At 35.5% G+C, this 17141-nt stretch overlaps 1 protein-coding gene across 3 annotated transcripts in view; it reads right to left on the bottom strand.

Annotated features, from left to right (window-relative positions):
* Positions 1-17141, bottom strand: part of TTC7B (tetratricopeptide repeat domain 7B) — a 130701-nt gene that overhangs the window by 56760 nt on the left and 56800 nt on the right. For 2 of the 3 annotated variants that reach the window (XM_048306977.1, XM_048306978.1), the window contains 7 exons: positions 16459-16596; positions 11385-11468; positions 10079-10183; positions 8673-8790; positions 8419-8476; positions 4810-4882; positions 3348-3508 (listed from right to left, as the gene is read on the bottom strand). In XM_048306977.1, the coding sequence (XP_048162934.1) occupies positions 3348-3508; positions 4810-4882; positions 8419-8476; positions 8673-8790; positions 10079-10183; positions 11385-11468; positions 16459-16596 (737 nt within the window). The remainder of the gene's footprint in view (positions 1-3347; positions 3509-4809; positions 4883-8418; positions 8477-8672; positions 8791-10078; positions 10184-11384; positions 11469-16458; positions 16597-17141) is intronic. The other variant, XM_048306979.1, reaches the window with a different exon arrangement.

Below are 17141 nucleotides of genomic sequence, written 5' to 3'. Positions count from 1 at the left end.
AACAATAGTGCTATAAATATTCAGTAAACTTCCTTTTTTATTATTTCTAAAAAAACATAGCTACATATCTATTTCAACTTTAGAGGTTTCTTTGATTTTTGCCAATAGTTTTCCCAATACCTATTCAGATGTCAGAGGAAACTGCACATTTATGCTGCCAATATAATGAATACAGGAGGAACAATCAACTCTCTATTCAAAGAAAAAGCTATACCTTGCTGCTAACAGCCCAATGTGTTTGCTCCTTCCTTCCACTCCTTTAGATAATGATGGGACAGAATTCTTTGGCTCTGAGGAATTTCTTTCTACTTATTGACCTAAGATGCCCAGGGCAAAATCATGATCTGATTGGCCAAATCTCTACCTTCATAGTGCAGGAAGGTTAATATTAATTGCACATCCAAACGTACGCTTGCTGTAAGCTTCAAATATTGAACATGAACTCTAGTAATGCACCAGGTTTCCAAATGTCAAAAACTGACAGACAACATGCTTACTAATTGATTACAACAGAAGAGTTCTGGAAAGTAGCCACTTTTCTGTGTGATTCATGGTGTATCCTATGAGTTCCTTGCAACCTCTGGCATTTTACAAATAATAAGTAATAAACTTGTGAAAACATAGATTCTTTTTAAAGAAATGCATAACAAAAAGAACATACAGCTGTGAAGAGAGCAAGAACAGCACAGTGCAGCAATGCAATTACAGCATATAGAGGTATGCAGAGAGGAATAATGCACAAGAAATGAAAGAAACAGGGAATAATATAAATCACAAGCACTATGCTTTAATATTTCCAAGTACAGGGATTTACTATGCTGCAAAGCCATCAAAGTTTCAATTTGCATAAAGCTGGGGTAATGGATCCTGGCAGAAATACAGAGAATACCAAGAGAACTCTTGTAGTATTTAGTTTACTGGGTTGCAGACATAACAGAAAGATAAAGCATAAAGGTATCTGAAGGGTTTACAAAACCAAATAAAGCACCACAGGCAAATAATCATATGTTTCAGTGTATCTAAAAATTAGCAAGCTGTTGAGGAACACAAAAGGATCTCTTTCCAGTCTACTAGGAAATACCTAGTAGAGACTATATTGTTTACAGAAGTCACAAAATAAGAAAACAGACTCAGCAATACACAAAGAAGTTGTGTTTTGTATTTTATATATACGCACGTACACATTGTCAACCATTTCAAGAGCACCACATATAGTTTTCAAAAGCTGATAAATCCTTGCAAAAATAACCCAGTTACATGACGGAATCAATCCAAATTTATATTATTGACCAGATGTGCCTGTCTGGCTGTCAGTATCAATTGCAGAGAGCAGACAAGAAATCTCAATCATATTTTCGACTTCTCTGGGAACTTGACAGCACTAAAAACGAGACTCTAAAAGACTTTCTTGAGATACATGTAACTATTTCACCTTGGATTCTTTAGCATTTTTTGCCACATCTGATGGCGATTCCTACTGCCAAGATATTCCTCTCAAATTCCCTGACCTGTACCAGTACACTGTAATGCAGTACACTGTATTAACACAGAGTCTGTTTTATATGACAGGACCAACAATTTAGAACCACTATGGTGACCCATATGATGAATATATATACATAGATTAATACAAAGATCAGTACTGTAATGAACAACTTGGACAACATGTTTAACCAGAGCTGCAGTATAAACTACTCTGGAAAAGCCATGAACCACGTTTGAAAAACCCATAAATACTTTTTGAATGCTCACAAGAGTAATTTTAAACATTTTACTGAATGAACCTTTGTTCTCTCATTACAACAGAGATGAATATAATAGGGAGTTCTCTTATAACAATAGGGAGTTCCGAAACGACAGTTTCAGAAATACTTCAGGATTATTACTACTCTGAGATACATAGCAGTTGTAGATACCTTATTTACATTGCCAGTAAGTGGCAGAAGATGAAACAAGAACAGACAGAAGATGACAGTCATAGTGCTTTGAACATATTTGTCCTTAACAATAATAGGGTATAAAATTAGGAAGCTGATACTTCAATTGCCTCTCAAACCTTGACTTACTGACAAGTCCCTCGGTCCTGAGGAAAGCACGAACAGATATGAAAGAGGAACTGCAACATAGTTCTGAAATTGTGAAACATGGATAGAAGGCCCTGATAAGAACCAAGACAAGTCAGGTGTGTAGATAAACTAGGAAGTGAGATACAGCAAAAAGCAACAAAAGCTGTTGCACAGAACTGACTGCAAGCCACGGAAGTTTGGAAAAGAGATGGTATCAACAGAGGTCCTGGTCAGATTTGTGAGGAAAAAGGCAACAGTACCTTAAAGAGAAAGTCAAAAGGAGACATGAAATGTCAAGGAAGAGGAAGGAATACCACTATAGTTTCTATTTTCAAACTAATAATACAAAGAAATCGTATTTTTCTGGTAGGTTGATATAATAACAATTTAGGATATAGGCCAGTCATTTAGAAGTTAAGAATGAGATACTTCAAAAAACTGCCCAAATAAGCATGTAGGTTATGCGTCATATTATGGATTATAACCTTAGTGACAGCTGGTAAATCACCAAAGTGGAAGACTGGAAGTTAATGGAAGCTGTCCCTAAGATATCTTCCTATAAAGAATTTTATTAGATTTTCATAAGAAAATAAATTTAAAAACAAACAAACAAAACCAAAACAAAGAACCCAAACAAACAAACAAAAAAAAACAAAAAACAAAACAAACCCGAACCTCACAAAAGTACAAAATCCAAATGTATGGTTAGATGTACTTAACATGAAAAATAAACAGAAAGAATGATTTTTTTATTAAACAAGAGAACATTTAGCAAACATGCTTCTTCCCTGTTCACTTATTTATGTCCATCAGCCAACTTCAGATGAATTGTTATTATCTAAGCAAATGTGGAGATTCTCTGTTCATGGTGTATTTTACAAAATAGGTTACATATCCATAGAGTTATCTGTAGGATGGGATAAATCTGTCCTAGCTAATAGTTAAGTCCTATTTATCCTTCTTGGAATATTGCATAAAAATAGAAGACACAAACATACTATAAGTCATGCAATAGGGAGAAATTATCTACACAGAGGGTGTAGAAAAAAACAAAGAAAGATCATCTATCCAGCTCTAACCTCCCTTCCAAAGCAAATCCTTTATCCCTGTTTAACAAGCCTTTAATAAGCAGACTTGCGCTAAATGGCCAGGAAGGAAGACTGCTGGAAAAAGAAAATAGACCAATCTTCAAATCAACCCCCTCTTGAAATGAATGAGATGAGAATCCAGGAAAAATAAATACAAGAGAAAGCGTAGAAAGGAAACATGACATTCACTCACATAAAATTTTCTGGATATTCACTCAAGGCCATATCAATGATATTCAAAGCATCATGATAGTGTTTCTGGGCTGATAGCAAGAGTGCAAGGAGATGAAGAGAGTTGGCATCATCTCCTTGTAGCTGCAGAGCCTGACGAACATAACCCAAAGCTTCTGGTATCTGATTTAAAAAAAAAAAAAAAAAAAAAAAAGGCAGAAAAAGAAAGCACCACTATTAGAAGTATTGCCTTTTACTTAATTGACATCCATAAAATTTTCAAAATGTTCACCCAGATAACATGTAGAATTCTATACACTCCTGTAAGACACTGCTCAGAAGTTTAAAATGGACCTGATGCTCTGCGGTGAACACTGAAAATTAAATAATATATTAACCCGGGAAAGTAAGATACATGTTTTTATAAAACAGTTCCCTTCAGCCCCTTAAAATATTCTCTTTCAAGTCCTGGCTGTATTTTTATATGATTTTGAAAATATTTTAATTGCAATGTTTAACTGAAATGTACAGTTAGACAGCAACAGTAACTTTTCTTCATGTAGAATTTCATTATCTCCTCAGCTGCCTGTGTTTTTGTTCAAAGTAAGTTTTTTTTGTTCACAGTAAGTGTTAAAACCAGGAAATTTAATTAAGCAACACAAGAATTTTGGAATTCAGAAGTACAGAGTCATAGCCTGCTACTCAAAAATATTTTGTGCTAGTAAAGTGACAATCCATTCCATTCTAAAGTGACATAGTCCAAGGTCTGTGCTACTCATTAGCGATGAAAAGTAGTCACCTAGAGAATGTAAACAACTGTGCTCAGGGCTACTTTATGAAATAAACATGACACAGGAAGAGGCTTACCATGATATATAGAAAGCAGTTCCACATTATCCAAATTCACGTGATGTATGGTAGAATGCCTTAAACATACCAGCTGTACAAGCTGGACTAAGCTCTGATCTCTTTTATAGCGTCAAAATGTTTTCCAGTTTTCTTAAACAAGTTTTTGTAATTTTGTTCACAACAACCAAGCCTCATACCGGTATTCAGGAAGGGCATGGCTACTAGCCAGTATTCAAGATTTAAGCACTGTCAAGATGGTTAAAGACTAGATTCAAGACCTCCACTCTCCAGGATCTGAGCAGTAATTACACATAATAGGTAAAAACACTGTAAAAACTGACTTTTTTCTCTCTAGCAACACAAATGCTGAAACAAGTGGAATTACTTCTGTCTTATTTCTGATCCTAGAGCTGGAAATATTGGCAGAACTCTGGAGAACTGCATAAGACTGAAGGTGTTTGGAGAGAGTATTTCACTATTTTTTTTCAGTATTTCAGTATTTTTCCCTATATATGAATATGTGCACAAGGAAAACCAGGTTTTTATTGAAGAAATATTCATCTGTATTCATCAACAGATACAAATTCTAATCTTCATATGACAGCATGATACTGCACTTTTAAAACATAACTAACCTGTCTGGATATGGCAAGCTGCAGTGCCAAGTAAAATGCTGCCAAATGATCCGTTGGAGACAAACTGTGAGCCCTTAAAAACAAAGAAACAAAACAAAAAGTGAATTTTCCCCTTGTTCCGACAGGTTAGACATACCCATAAATGTATATATATTCATTTATTCATATTCAGATCTCTTCACTACATGTATACTCATATTTTGGTTTAAGTGGTGTTCATTTCAGCAACTTTTCTCATAATTCTTAATCATCCTTGTTTTAAAGGAAGCACCTTGGGATGTGAAAAATCATTTTTAATACAAAACAATTATGTCATTTCAGCTTAAATCTTAAAAATAAATCTTTAATACAAAATGATTCTTCAAATAAACTGTACTCCTAAACAAACACTAGATGTCATTACTTAGAATATTTATAATAAAAATTCCTTAAATTAAGTTTTCTTACAAAGAAAAAGGGAAAAAAAATCCAAACACGAATTCCCCAGAACACCATGCCTTTAAAGAGATGAATTATATCAACTTTTTCCCACCTTTTAAAAAAATTATATTTGTTCTCTTCTTTTTACAGTTTTGGTCAAACGCGCACACTGAGTCTGAGTCATTTTACTATCCCACGGAAATTGTTCTTGTAATACACTCTACTGTTTCCCCCTGTAATACAATCTTTCTGCTGCAAGATAAGAGCTTTTTAGCACAGGGATGCTGGAGCATAGACACAAAAAAATAATTATGGCTGCACCCCAAAATGATGTGTAGTAAGTACTGGGCAGGAAGCCTGGAACTATTCCTTTATTTACATTTGTGGCATTCTTTTAATGGAGGCTCATTTAGAACTACGACGTGCAATAATCATCTTTAGAACATGCGAGTCACTTCCATTGGGAGGAAGGATCAAAACTGACCTTTAAACCACTACAACCACAGAGAACCTTCTGCTTCTGACCTGTCCACTTCTGTCTTCTCAAGTCCAAAGAGCTGTACAGGTCCCTTAGTTTAGCAACTACACCCAGCATGCTTCAAAGCAGTTTTAAGTTATTAAGGGACAGTTCCACATTTTGTTAACTTCACCTGTAAATTGGAGACTAGATGCACAGGTAAAGCCCAACAGCTTCCAGGACCAGACCTTTTTTAAATTTAAATTCTCAAATTAAGCAATACGAAACAAGAACAAGAGATTTTAACTCAGAGCGTTCTTATTCAGTCACCCAAGTTTCAGATAGTGAAAGAATAAAGCTGTTACTATCTATCTACCATTTGGTGAGGTCTGTGAAACTTCAGTTCACACCAACCACAGGAAAAGCACTGAAAGTCTTCCAAAATTTAAAAAAAAAGAAATTTAGTGAAACGAACACCCCCTCAGTACTGTGTGAAGAGAGCAATAAGCACCTTCTTGAATGGCCACCATCACAAATTGGTAAGCCTTGACATCTGGCTCAGGCAATGGTCCAAAAAGTAAATGTATTTCTTCAGGACATTTATTTCTTCAGGAACTGGCCCTCTAGGTAGGTGATTTTAAAAATCTAGAAAAAAATTATTTTAAAAAACAGGCACACCAAAATACACAGCCCAGTACAGGCTGCTTGCTTTATAAACTGGTAGGAGATGGAGAATTCAACTTTCTTCTCCTGGAAAACATTTATTTTTCAGATGTGGTAAGAGAAAGTGGGCATGACTGGTGTGCTGGGTGAAAGGCAACATAACACACAACCAATCAACAATATTTGAACAGAGACTGAGAAAGAGTAATTTCACAGTGATAAGAAGCTGAATATTGACATGACCTGGCAATGTGCTTTTACAGGCCAGAAAGCCAACCATGTGTTAGGCTGCATCAAAAGAAGTGTGACCACAGGGCAGGGGAGGTGATTCTCCCTTTCTATTCCACCTTCATGACACCCCACCTGGAGGGCTGTGTCCAGGTGTGGGGTCCCCAGCATAAGGAGGATATGGACCTCTTGGAGTTAAGTCCAGAGGAGGGCCACAAAAATGACCAGAGGGCTGAAGCACCTCTCCTTTAGAGACAAGCTGAGAGAGTTGGGATTGTTCAGCCCGGAGAACAGAAGGCTCAGGAAGATGTTATAGCACCTTCCAGTACCTAAAGGGGTCCTACAGGAGAGCTGGAGAGGAGATTTCTACAAGGGCATGTACGGATAGGAAAGGGGTTGTGTCTTCAAACTGAAAGAGAGTAGGTTTAGATTAAATATTAGGAAGAAATTCTTCAGTATGAGGGTGGTGAGGCACTGGAACATGTCCAGAGAAGCTGTGGATGCCCCATCCCTAGCAGTGTTCAAGGCCAGGCTGGATGGCGCTTTGAGCCATCCAAGAAGTTGACTCTCAGAATTTTGGGAATCACTATACTGAACTGGAGAACAGAGTCAACAGATGCTGAACTGAAATGGGTTAGCTTCAGACTATGGTCCATTTCACCCCTTGCTGTTTCAAGAACCCTCAGAAGGAAGCAATTCACTATCAGGGTCTCAAAAGTAGTGAATGAGCAGAATTGGTGAAAAACGGTTAGTACAGTACTTTTTGAAATAGTGATGATTAAGTCAGTAGTGGTAAGAGGGATGGATGAGGAACTGAGTTATAAATCAGGAGGCAGAAAGTTCAGTTTCAACATGGAGAAAATGCTGAAGTAGTAAAAAACTAATTAAAACCACTAAGGAACAGGAAGAGCAATGTTAAAATATATTTACATACCAAGGAATTGCTAAGACAACACAGAACAAAGAAGGACCAACACATACCAGCCTCACTCTAAAGTTACCTGCAAAACACATTTTCAGTCCTATCCCCTCAGATACAAAATCACCACCAAAAAGCCAGGACTTCATTTTCACAATAATGCACAAATCTGTTTCCCTACATTTAGGCTTCTCTCACCAAAGAAGGGTTTTCAAGGGTATATAAACATAAAAGACATATTTAGATGCTGCAGCCCTTTTTCCAGCTTTGTCATCAAGATTTGTTTCTTCTATAATTAGTGTAGAAATGTTCTCATTCACATGTTTATTGTCATTTCGTTTGCAGAGTCCACAAGAATGAACTACTGTCATCCCCAATGGCATTGCTTCCAGGTAATGCACTTGGAAGATGACATTTGCATTGTCATTGCCTACACTGTTACATCTCCAGATAGAATTTTCATTTTCCCCTAGCTTACTACCTCACCACCTGCACTTCACCGCTCAGCCCCAGCAGCAGGGCCTCAATTATTGCTCTGCTCCTACAGAGATAATTGCAAAAGCCTCCTATACAATCTGATCAGTGGACAGCTCTTAGAAACACTATCTCATTGAACCATGACTTGAAATCTTACATCGTGTGTTTTTTCCTTCTAGATCAGAATATTTGAACAAATATTTTATACTAGAGAGCAACACGAATGTCTTTTAAAAAAGGGAAATCCTTAGAAATCAATTTAGGTAATGCTGGCAGAAAATGATGGAAATAAATGCTAAAGAAATACATTCTGTTCTCATGACAGGAGGCTCCCAGAGGTGAAGCTGTCATTACAAAATCTTTTACAAGTCTCTCTTTTCAGCACGTAATAAAAGCTTTGCACTACATATAGCAGAATGAAATGGAAAGATCAACACCCACTCACCTCTGAAATGCAAGAAGAGCCTTTCTCTGCAAGACCTCTTGCATCCCTCGCAAAGATGCTAAAAAGGATATATTTAATCAGTGATATGAACGATGATGAGATTTCATTCCACACACTAATTGAAGAAGTTTTAATACATCGACTGAAAAAATGATTGCACACAGAACCTTTAATTAGATGTCTACCATTCTGCCAGGTATCCTTTTTTAGACAGCATGGGAATTTCCAAATGTGAATGTTTATTCCTGTCTTACCATCAGTAGCCTGCAGACTGTAAGTCAATCCCAGTGCCAAGTAGCCTTTTGCTTTGAACTCTGATGTTTTGTCCCCGAGATCAACAACTGCTTTGGCAAATCTTTCAGCTTCTTCCAACTGAAAATATTATAAAACATCCATGTAAGTCTAAAACCAGCTAAATCTTACATTATAATTATAAGAATGCTCAGAATGCTCACAATGTGTATTGTGCACACTGAACCTGTTAAAATCTCAGCCATGATTGCTTTGAAGGACTATTTCATTTCTCATTAGACTTAGTTTTCTTGCCAAATACTGAGTAAAAAACACAGATTTTAAGCTGAAATACCTCTTCCTATGGTTGAGAGAAATCTGGCACAAAACACACTTACTGTGCTTTTGCCTTTTTTCTTTTTTTTTTCCAATAAAAAAGGTATTTCTGGTCCATATATGCCATCTACCATTTTTGCACTTTATAAATATGGTTCTTGACCCATGAACCATTTATTTAGGAAAATCAATCACAAGAACTGTGGCTCCTACCCTGTATAAAAACAGTATATCCATGCAGAACTGCTTCAAATACTGCATTGCTGAATGGATGCAAACTCATAAACAGAGAAGCAGGTAAAAAATCGAGGTTTAACTGCACACCATGTTAGCACACTATTTAATAATCTAGAAAGAAAAAAAAGCCCATTTGAATCCATTCCAGTAACAATAAATGCTAAGTACAGTAAGCTACTCCATATGGACTCAATCCATAGGGAACAATTTACAGAACTAGGATATACCTTAATTAAGGCTATATTTTTGTCAGCCTCAATAAGCCATGTTTGTGCTACTACAGCACTTCCTCAATTTCTGTATGTGACCTTTTCCTTCTCTTTTCCTTCTTTTTAAAATATACTCATTCTTCTAAAAATTACACAAGTATCTTGAAAACAACACGATGATCTTCGATCACTTTAATGTTTTTTGTACAGATACACTGATTTCAAGTTTATCTAAAATACAACTCAACTGTCCCTACTATGAATTCATAAACCACAGCTACCTGCAAACATGGTATCACCAGAAGACTATGAAAGATTTGTCTCATTATCTTCCCAAAAGTTAGTTTCCTCTTGCAGAAAATAACAGAAGTTGCACTTATAATCTGTCTTCCAACAATGTTTCAATTTCCATACATTTGAAGCTATGTCTTAGACCAGTATCAAAATATGCTACCTTGATAAACATAACCACTGTCAAGTATTTCAAATTAGCCATTCAAACAGGGATGTACATGTGCATATTCATATCTGTGCTGTGTTTTTAGATATGTCCAAGTGCATGCAATCACTGTGCAAAAGTATTTGCTACGTATCTAAATCAAGATTTTACTACAGCTCTTGCTGAGAAGACAGAGGGCAAAGCTTACCCAGTGCAGAGATCCCATACAGAGCTTTGCAGCAAGGAGTGGAATAGTTGCATCATCTGGTTTCAAACGTATACATTCCTTCAAGACTTTAACAGCTCGAGCAGACTGTTTAAAACATTTTCCATTGAAATTATGAAAAGCATAAATGTTTCACAGATAGAAGATTCCTATTTCCACAATTTACTTTATTTTTCCTTTGTGAAGGAGACATTACTACACATTTTGGTGACAATTTGTCACAACTCCTCAAGCCAGTGCAAGACAAGACTTCAGGCACTGCTGTTGTTATTTAACTCCTATGAGCTATCATTAAGCATCCCCAGAGAAATATTGGCTAAGAATGTAATTCCAATGGTACACAATTCAGAAAAGTTTTGAGATGCATTTAAAACTTTGCTAGGCCTGTAAACTCACAGCATTTGAGACAGGCAAATGAAAGAGAAAGAATGGGACAGTTTTCTAAACAAGCAGTGTTTTGGTGTTCTTTGGGAGTTAAAACAGCACATAGGAATAGGTCTGATATAAGATAGAATGACACTGCTCCTCTTTTTTTTGACTTATTTTGCCTCTATCTAATCACAGTTTGGAAGATAACTCAAAGTAAATAGAGTTGGAAGAAGAACCAAGTCTCTTCAGAACCAATGTGCTGCTAAATATTTTCTAAGGAAAATACATTCCTTTCCCCCATACTGAAAATAAGCAAAATATCCCCACTGAGAATGATATTTTAGAAAATTAGTTGTTTACATTACATAATGAATGTCATTTATTTTCTGTAACATGACAGGGAAAAGCAAAAAGAACTGAAAACAGAGAACAGCATCTCAAAACTTAAGTTCTTAGTTTAGATAATTTTTTTAAAAAATCCATTAGTTGCACAGAATACAGAGTCTCCAAGGCAGCAATATTAAAGAAGATAAAGTCAGAAATTTCCAAAGGAAAAAAAAAAGCAAGAGCATCACGAATCAGCATTAATTTGTACCTAAGTATAAAATAAATTAAGTCATCAAAAGCACACTTTAACAAGTTTTACAGGATAATAGGATCTGGTGTAACTCACTACTTGTATTCAATCAGCTTATTTTAGGATTATTGGCAAGATAGTTGTTATCATCATCCAGGTTAGAAGCTGTTCAAATAACAACATTCTTTGTACAGCACTGGGAATAAATTCAGGAGTACGGCATACTTAGTTGATTTAAGGATTAGAATTATTTTCAAAAACACTACAGATGAAAGCTATGGAAGCGCTGAACATTGTTATCAAATGCCATCAATACAAGAATTAGAAAAAATTTAGACTTACTTTTCCTGCTGCCATCAAGGACAATGCAAACTGATACCAGAGATGGAACTCTTCAAACGCAAACTTCATGGCTCTTTCTAAACACTAAATATGGGGGGGAAATTGTTATTTAAGGTCATGTTCTTCAATTATTGAGAAGATATTTTAGTATCTAATATCTAGTAGTATTATCTAGTAGTATTAAGATTTTCTTATAGACTCTAACTTACATGTAATAAAAATTTTAAATTATTCAAATACATGAAAACAGCTGTCAGATTCTATATGGAAAAGAATTTAACAGAAAATTGATTTCCCGTTTACTATGTTTGTTTAAATACTCCTGCTGGTACTGTATTACATAGTCTGAAAGAAGGAATGATTAATATCACCTTACTGAAGATACCATCTGTAAAAAGTAGGAGATAAGTCTTAAGTGAAAATTGTACACACTCTCTTCCTAAGTCGTGAATACTTAATAAGCAACAGTACCACAAGCACTTACAAGTACCATTTAAAAGGAGGGGTGGTATATAAAGATTCACCTTGAAGTATTATTTCTATTTGTAAAAATTTTAACTTCACACTCCATATTCTGCTGAGATTTTAAACAAACTAACTGAATGCCAAAAGGAAAATCTTTATTAATACACTGAGATTAAATATATGAAATTAGTATTATACAATAATTTTGTATGTTTCATATCTGCTGTTGTCAATAAGAATAATTTCATTTTGCTATGTTAATTTTAACCAATCAGGCCTGTTCTAAATAGCAAAAAGGTCAAACACTTTTCTGCAATAAACTGATTTAGGAATTAATTTTCTAGTCTGCAGAGTCCAATTACAGGAAGCAACTTTTCTGCTCTGAGAGCTACAGTGTATATTTTACACCATAAAAACATGAATTATTTTTCCCATACAAACTCAGCATTAACATTACAGAAAGCACAACAAGGTGTGCAGTGTGTTCCCACACTAGACCAGAATCTGAAGCAAAGAACAGCACTGAAAATTAAACAAAAGGGAAGTGCATTATTTGCTACATGTAACTAATGCACACTAGAATTTATCCTACTACAAAATATCCAATATCAAGACTATTACTTAATAGAACTTTTATTATATTATTGTAAAGGAATGAAATGTCTAAAACCAAATACTTTCTAATATTGCTGTTAAAGGTTCATTAGGTTGCATGTGTAGTAAGTTAATTAAATGTCTATTTATGAAAAACAAGACAGGATTTATTTTCCCGTTGGACTTTTCATAAGTGAAAACAAAAAGAGCACAGAAAGAAACAAGTAAGTTATGTGTGATTTCTTCTATTATTTTAGATACTTCACAGAGATGCGTACGTAAGTACTGTAAAAAATGTAAAATTTCTTCTCTAGGCCTTGCTCAATTAAAAATTAATTACCAATTCTAACTGCAGAAAATGAGGATTAAGAAATTGATACTTTAGGGCTTTATAATTTTGCAACTGTAAGGGCACAGGACACAACTGTAGGTTATCCAAAAAGGCCTGAGTTTCAACATACTAATAATATATCTACTATTTTTTTGCTTGACTTCAAGTTCTATTTACTTGGCCCTGCTCAGTAAGAAAAGTGACAGGTTACATGACTTGACTTTTCTTTGTAAGATGACAAAACCAGCCATAGTGTATGTGGGGGTAAGGGATGAATGGATAGATGTGTTTGTGACCTACACAACAACATGAAAACCTCTTAAACTGGGTTCTCCTGAACAAAGTAACAACAAGGAGTTTCAAAGACATACAGCCTTTAACAAGAACTACATAACAAGCAATAGTCACCAGGCAGACTGCAAGTTAAGATAATGTTCAGGATAATGGCAAATGACTTAACTACTTGAAAACACATTCTGTACAATCCCTCTCCTACGGAAAATGCAAATGTTGATATTGCCTTGTAAATAATCACAAATCACTATATGAACAGGCTATGTTGAACACACTACTGAATTTGGTTGTTTAGCACTATGGTCTCCTGAAAAGTATATGCTTGAAGTTAGAGAGCTGAAAGATGAAATGATGAAAATGTAGGAAAATGTCTGGACTGGAAAATATCTCTTCTAGCAGGACACTTATAAGCTCAATACCTTGCATCCTACAAAGCTTAAAAACTAACTTGATTACAAGCAGAGTACTTTTGTTCAGGAAAGAATTGACAGTATAAAGCTCCTCCATCTATTTGAAGCCACCCTAAGAAATTGAAAGCCCATTATATACAAGCTGGATAAAAACATGAGCCCTTTTCAGTTAAGAACGTGACTTGGCATTAGAGCAGTTTAACATGGATGAGACAGATTTTTGATCACTTAATGTTCTTATATAACAACCAACTACTTCTGTATGTAATCAGCTAAACCAGAAGACAGCAATAAGATAATGGAACTGGAGGGTGCATACCATTTCCACAGTTAGAATAATTTCCCAATTTCTGATTTAATCTAGAACAGCTCCACTACAGCAATCAAAATCAGCTCAAAGACAATGAAGCCCTAAAACATTAAATGCCTATTATATAACTGAACAGAATATTTTAACATTTCTGAATTTGTGTTTATTGTAATACTTCAAATTATAAAAGTTACAGACTATGGGCAGCAGGATTTGAGGGCAGATATTTTCTACTCACTAAACTGCAAGAGCTTCTTAAAGTCTGTGTTTTCCACTGTGCTTTGAATGACAAGGATAGGAGGAAATGAGATGTTCTAAACATTTCCTGGTAAGATCCTGCTGCAGCTATATATCTAGAATATCTGTACGCTAAAATAAGTATTGCTTATTATACCAGGTCTTCATAAGATCACTTTTTTCATATTCAGGAAAGATAGTTCATGTACATATAACAAATACATTTTAATTATTCTGTATTGAAAGTATTTTTCAAACATAGTGGAATTATTTTCTTATTTTCAAAAAACATTTCAAAAGAATATACATACAATTTTGTTGGAATATTACCACAAAGATGCTAGACTAAAAGATGCTGGGTTAAAAAAAAACAGAACAAAACAAAACAACAAGAAGAAAAGACCTTAAAACAAGCCTTAGGTAGGCTTCAGCTTTCAAAGCCTAAGGCCATGACTAAAAACCCCCAACCAAGTAGCTCATCAAACATGCAGTCTCTCCTACTTTCCACATATTTATGGCCCTGCTTTTGTCTGTAATGAAGATCACCACCAGCACAAGAAGTTCCAAAAAGGCACTGAAATCAGAGATCTAAGTCAAGTTAAAACATCTTCCACTATTTAGAATATTCAATTGTGCCCAAAGGACAGAAGGAACAAGCAGTACCATTTGTCAGCTACAGGAGAAATCACACAAGCAGTGAGGGAAACAAGTGCTATGCTTTCCTCTATGTGAGGGGACTGTAAGTCTTTCCTTCTACCCTTCAGGGTAATGTCCTACACTTCAACACACTTGGCTAAGAACATGGCTAAGAGATACTTCCAGCCTTCTTGATGAAGTCAAAATCCTTCCCTGTTAAGAAATGTAAGAAGAACTGGAAGCAAGAAGTTGTATCTACTGTGACATAAATGCTACCCAAAGTGTCCCAAAGGAGACTGTAAGGAATCCCAGGAACCTGTTATGTTCCCGTAAATATAATGGTTGTTTAACATTCTAAAAAAGACAAAAAATCCACAACAACAACAACAAAAAAAAAAAAAAAAAAAAACAAAAAAAAACAAAAAAAAAACAAACCCACAACAAAACCATCATGACACCAGACAAAACATAAGAATCAGATTTGGAACCCAGGGCTCCTCTATCCTTGCCCAGTTGCTAGGCTACTATATAAAATGGAAAGGTTGTCAGTCACTTAAAGAAAAAAAAAATCACGGTTTTCAAGGTTTTTTGGCCTCTTGGGTTTTTTATAATACTTGTTGGGTTCTAGACTGAAATATATGGATGGGCCACCTCTTGCACCTTTGGTGCACATGCCTAAAACCATATCAAGGGGATAGTGTCTGTGGTGGCAAGTAAATGGAAATATTCCCGATTAGATTATGTTGTAGGGCTGGTCCTGTCTTCGTACTCCTTTGTTCTATGAAACACCTTCCACTGTACTGATTTAAACTGATTTGTATCAACTGGCAGCTAGGTAATACTTTCAAGAAAAAGAATACCCAAACTGAGGGTTTAACATCACGTGAGATGCAGATTAATGGGTGACTATCAACATATACCAAAGAAGAACTAGAGCGCTTTTTTTTCATCTTTTTCTTAATAGAAGTCCTCTATTATGGCAGAGAGAAACTGTTTCTTAACAAATCAGCTCCTGGGTATGCCTTCCTAGCACATATGCTGAAGTACTCTTCGTGGATACCAATAATTAATTGTGGTCGGCAACAGTATCCTGCTGCTGAGTGAGCACTGTTTGAGCAGCAGAAAGATCTGCTCTGCCCAAAGAGCTGTAGCTGTTTCTCAGGTATAAAACTGTTAACAAACTTGGCAGTTTCCTGAAGCAGTTGCCACAATCTAACAAAACACAAGCATGCTACATAATTAAACATAAGACATTGAGGTAAGTAACACATTTCCCAAAGACCTGAAATTTTTTTTATTAACTTCATTTCCTTTTTATTAACTTCAAAACAATTACAAACTGTAAGGACTATGGATCACCTCAAATATTAAGAAGTGTAAAAGAAAGTTTTCTTCTGAAATCCTTTTTCATTCATTACAAACATTTTTCCTAGGAAATTATATCTACCACTTCTATATCCAGAACAACTTTTATTTTTTGCCATTCCTTCTTGCTCTGTCCATTTAATATGTACCCTTTTAAGCAGATCCATGCATCCCCACCTAAAAATCATGTGAATTTCTGTGGCATTAAACATTTACCACACCTTCCACACAACTTCTCTGTTTGGCCACCTCAAGTCACTTGTATAAATTTAGACAGCAAACATTTTGGGGTGGAAACTACCTCCTGTATTTAGAAAGCAGTCAGAATAACAATGTCCTATATTAGTTTTAGCCCTTTATTACTACCACAATTACCACGATTAACTGAAAATATCAACAATGACACAGGAATATTCGCAACTCTCAACAAACCTCTGAAAGCATTTCATATTGGCCTCTTCTTCCCAAGGCTATCGTAAGTAAATCGTAGACTACAGATGCACTTTGCAAACTGATGATACGATCATTCTTGTGTTCTGGTATTCTGCTCAGCACAGCATCACGGTTAGCCTGAAACACACCACAAAGAAAGAAATCAAGTCAGCCATTGTAATTCAAGCTACATTTTCACTCAAGTAACTACCATTGTGTTCAACCTCACAGACAGCAGTTACTATAAGGGATAGAGAGAGATAGTATCTGGCACTAATTTACAGATAGAAAGAATCACCAATTTTATATATTAGTGGCAAGACTGATGGACCTACTTTTAATTACTTCATTCTAATCCCATAAACTAAGTTATGTATTTAAAATTATTGAAGAGTTCCCAGAAACAAAAGAAGGTATATTTTCAATATAATGGATATTCATCTTCTAAAATTTCTTTTTACTTTTTGTGTGCTAATAGAACATATTAAAAGGATCTTCAAATCCTCTATTTCAGTTTCCATAAAATAAGGCTATCAACTTCTTTTCTCATCACAACATTATGACACTACCATCTAACTTGTGAATGGTAACATGCCCAGGATAACCCACAGTCACCTTCAGCAGTTACTACAGAGAAGTGAGAACTAATCCTGGTTCTGGGCACAGCTTTGGAATCAGGCTGT

The sequence above is a fragment of the Corvus hawaiiensis genome, chromosome 6 (genome assembly GCF_020740725.1).
Source record: "Corvus hawaiiensis isolate bCorHaw1 chromosome 6, bCorHaw1.pri.cur, whole genome shotgun sequence".
Taxonomy (NCBI): domain Eukaryota; kingdom Metazoa; phylum Chordata; class Aves; order Passeriformes; family Corvidae; genus Corvus; species Corvus hawaiiensis.
This window is presented reverse-complemented; position numbering and strand designations above follow the sequence as displayed.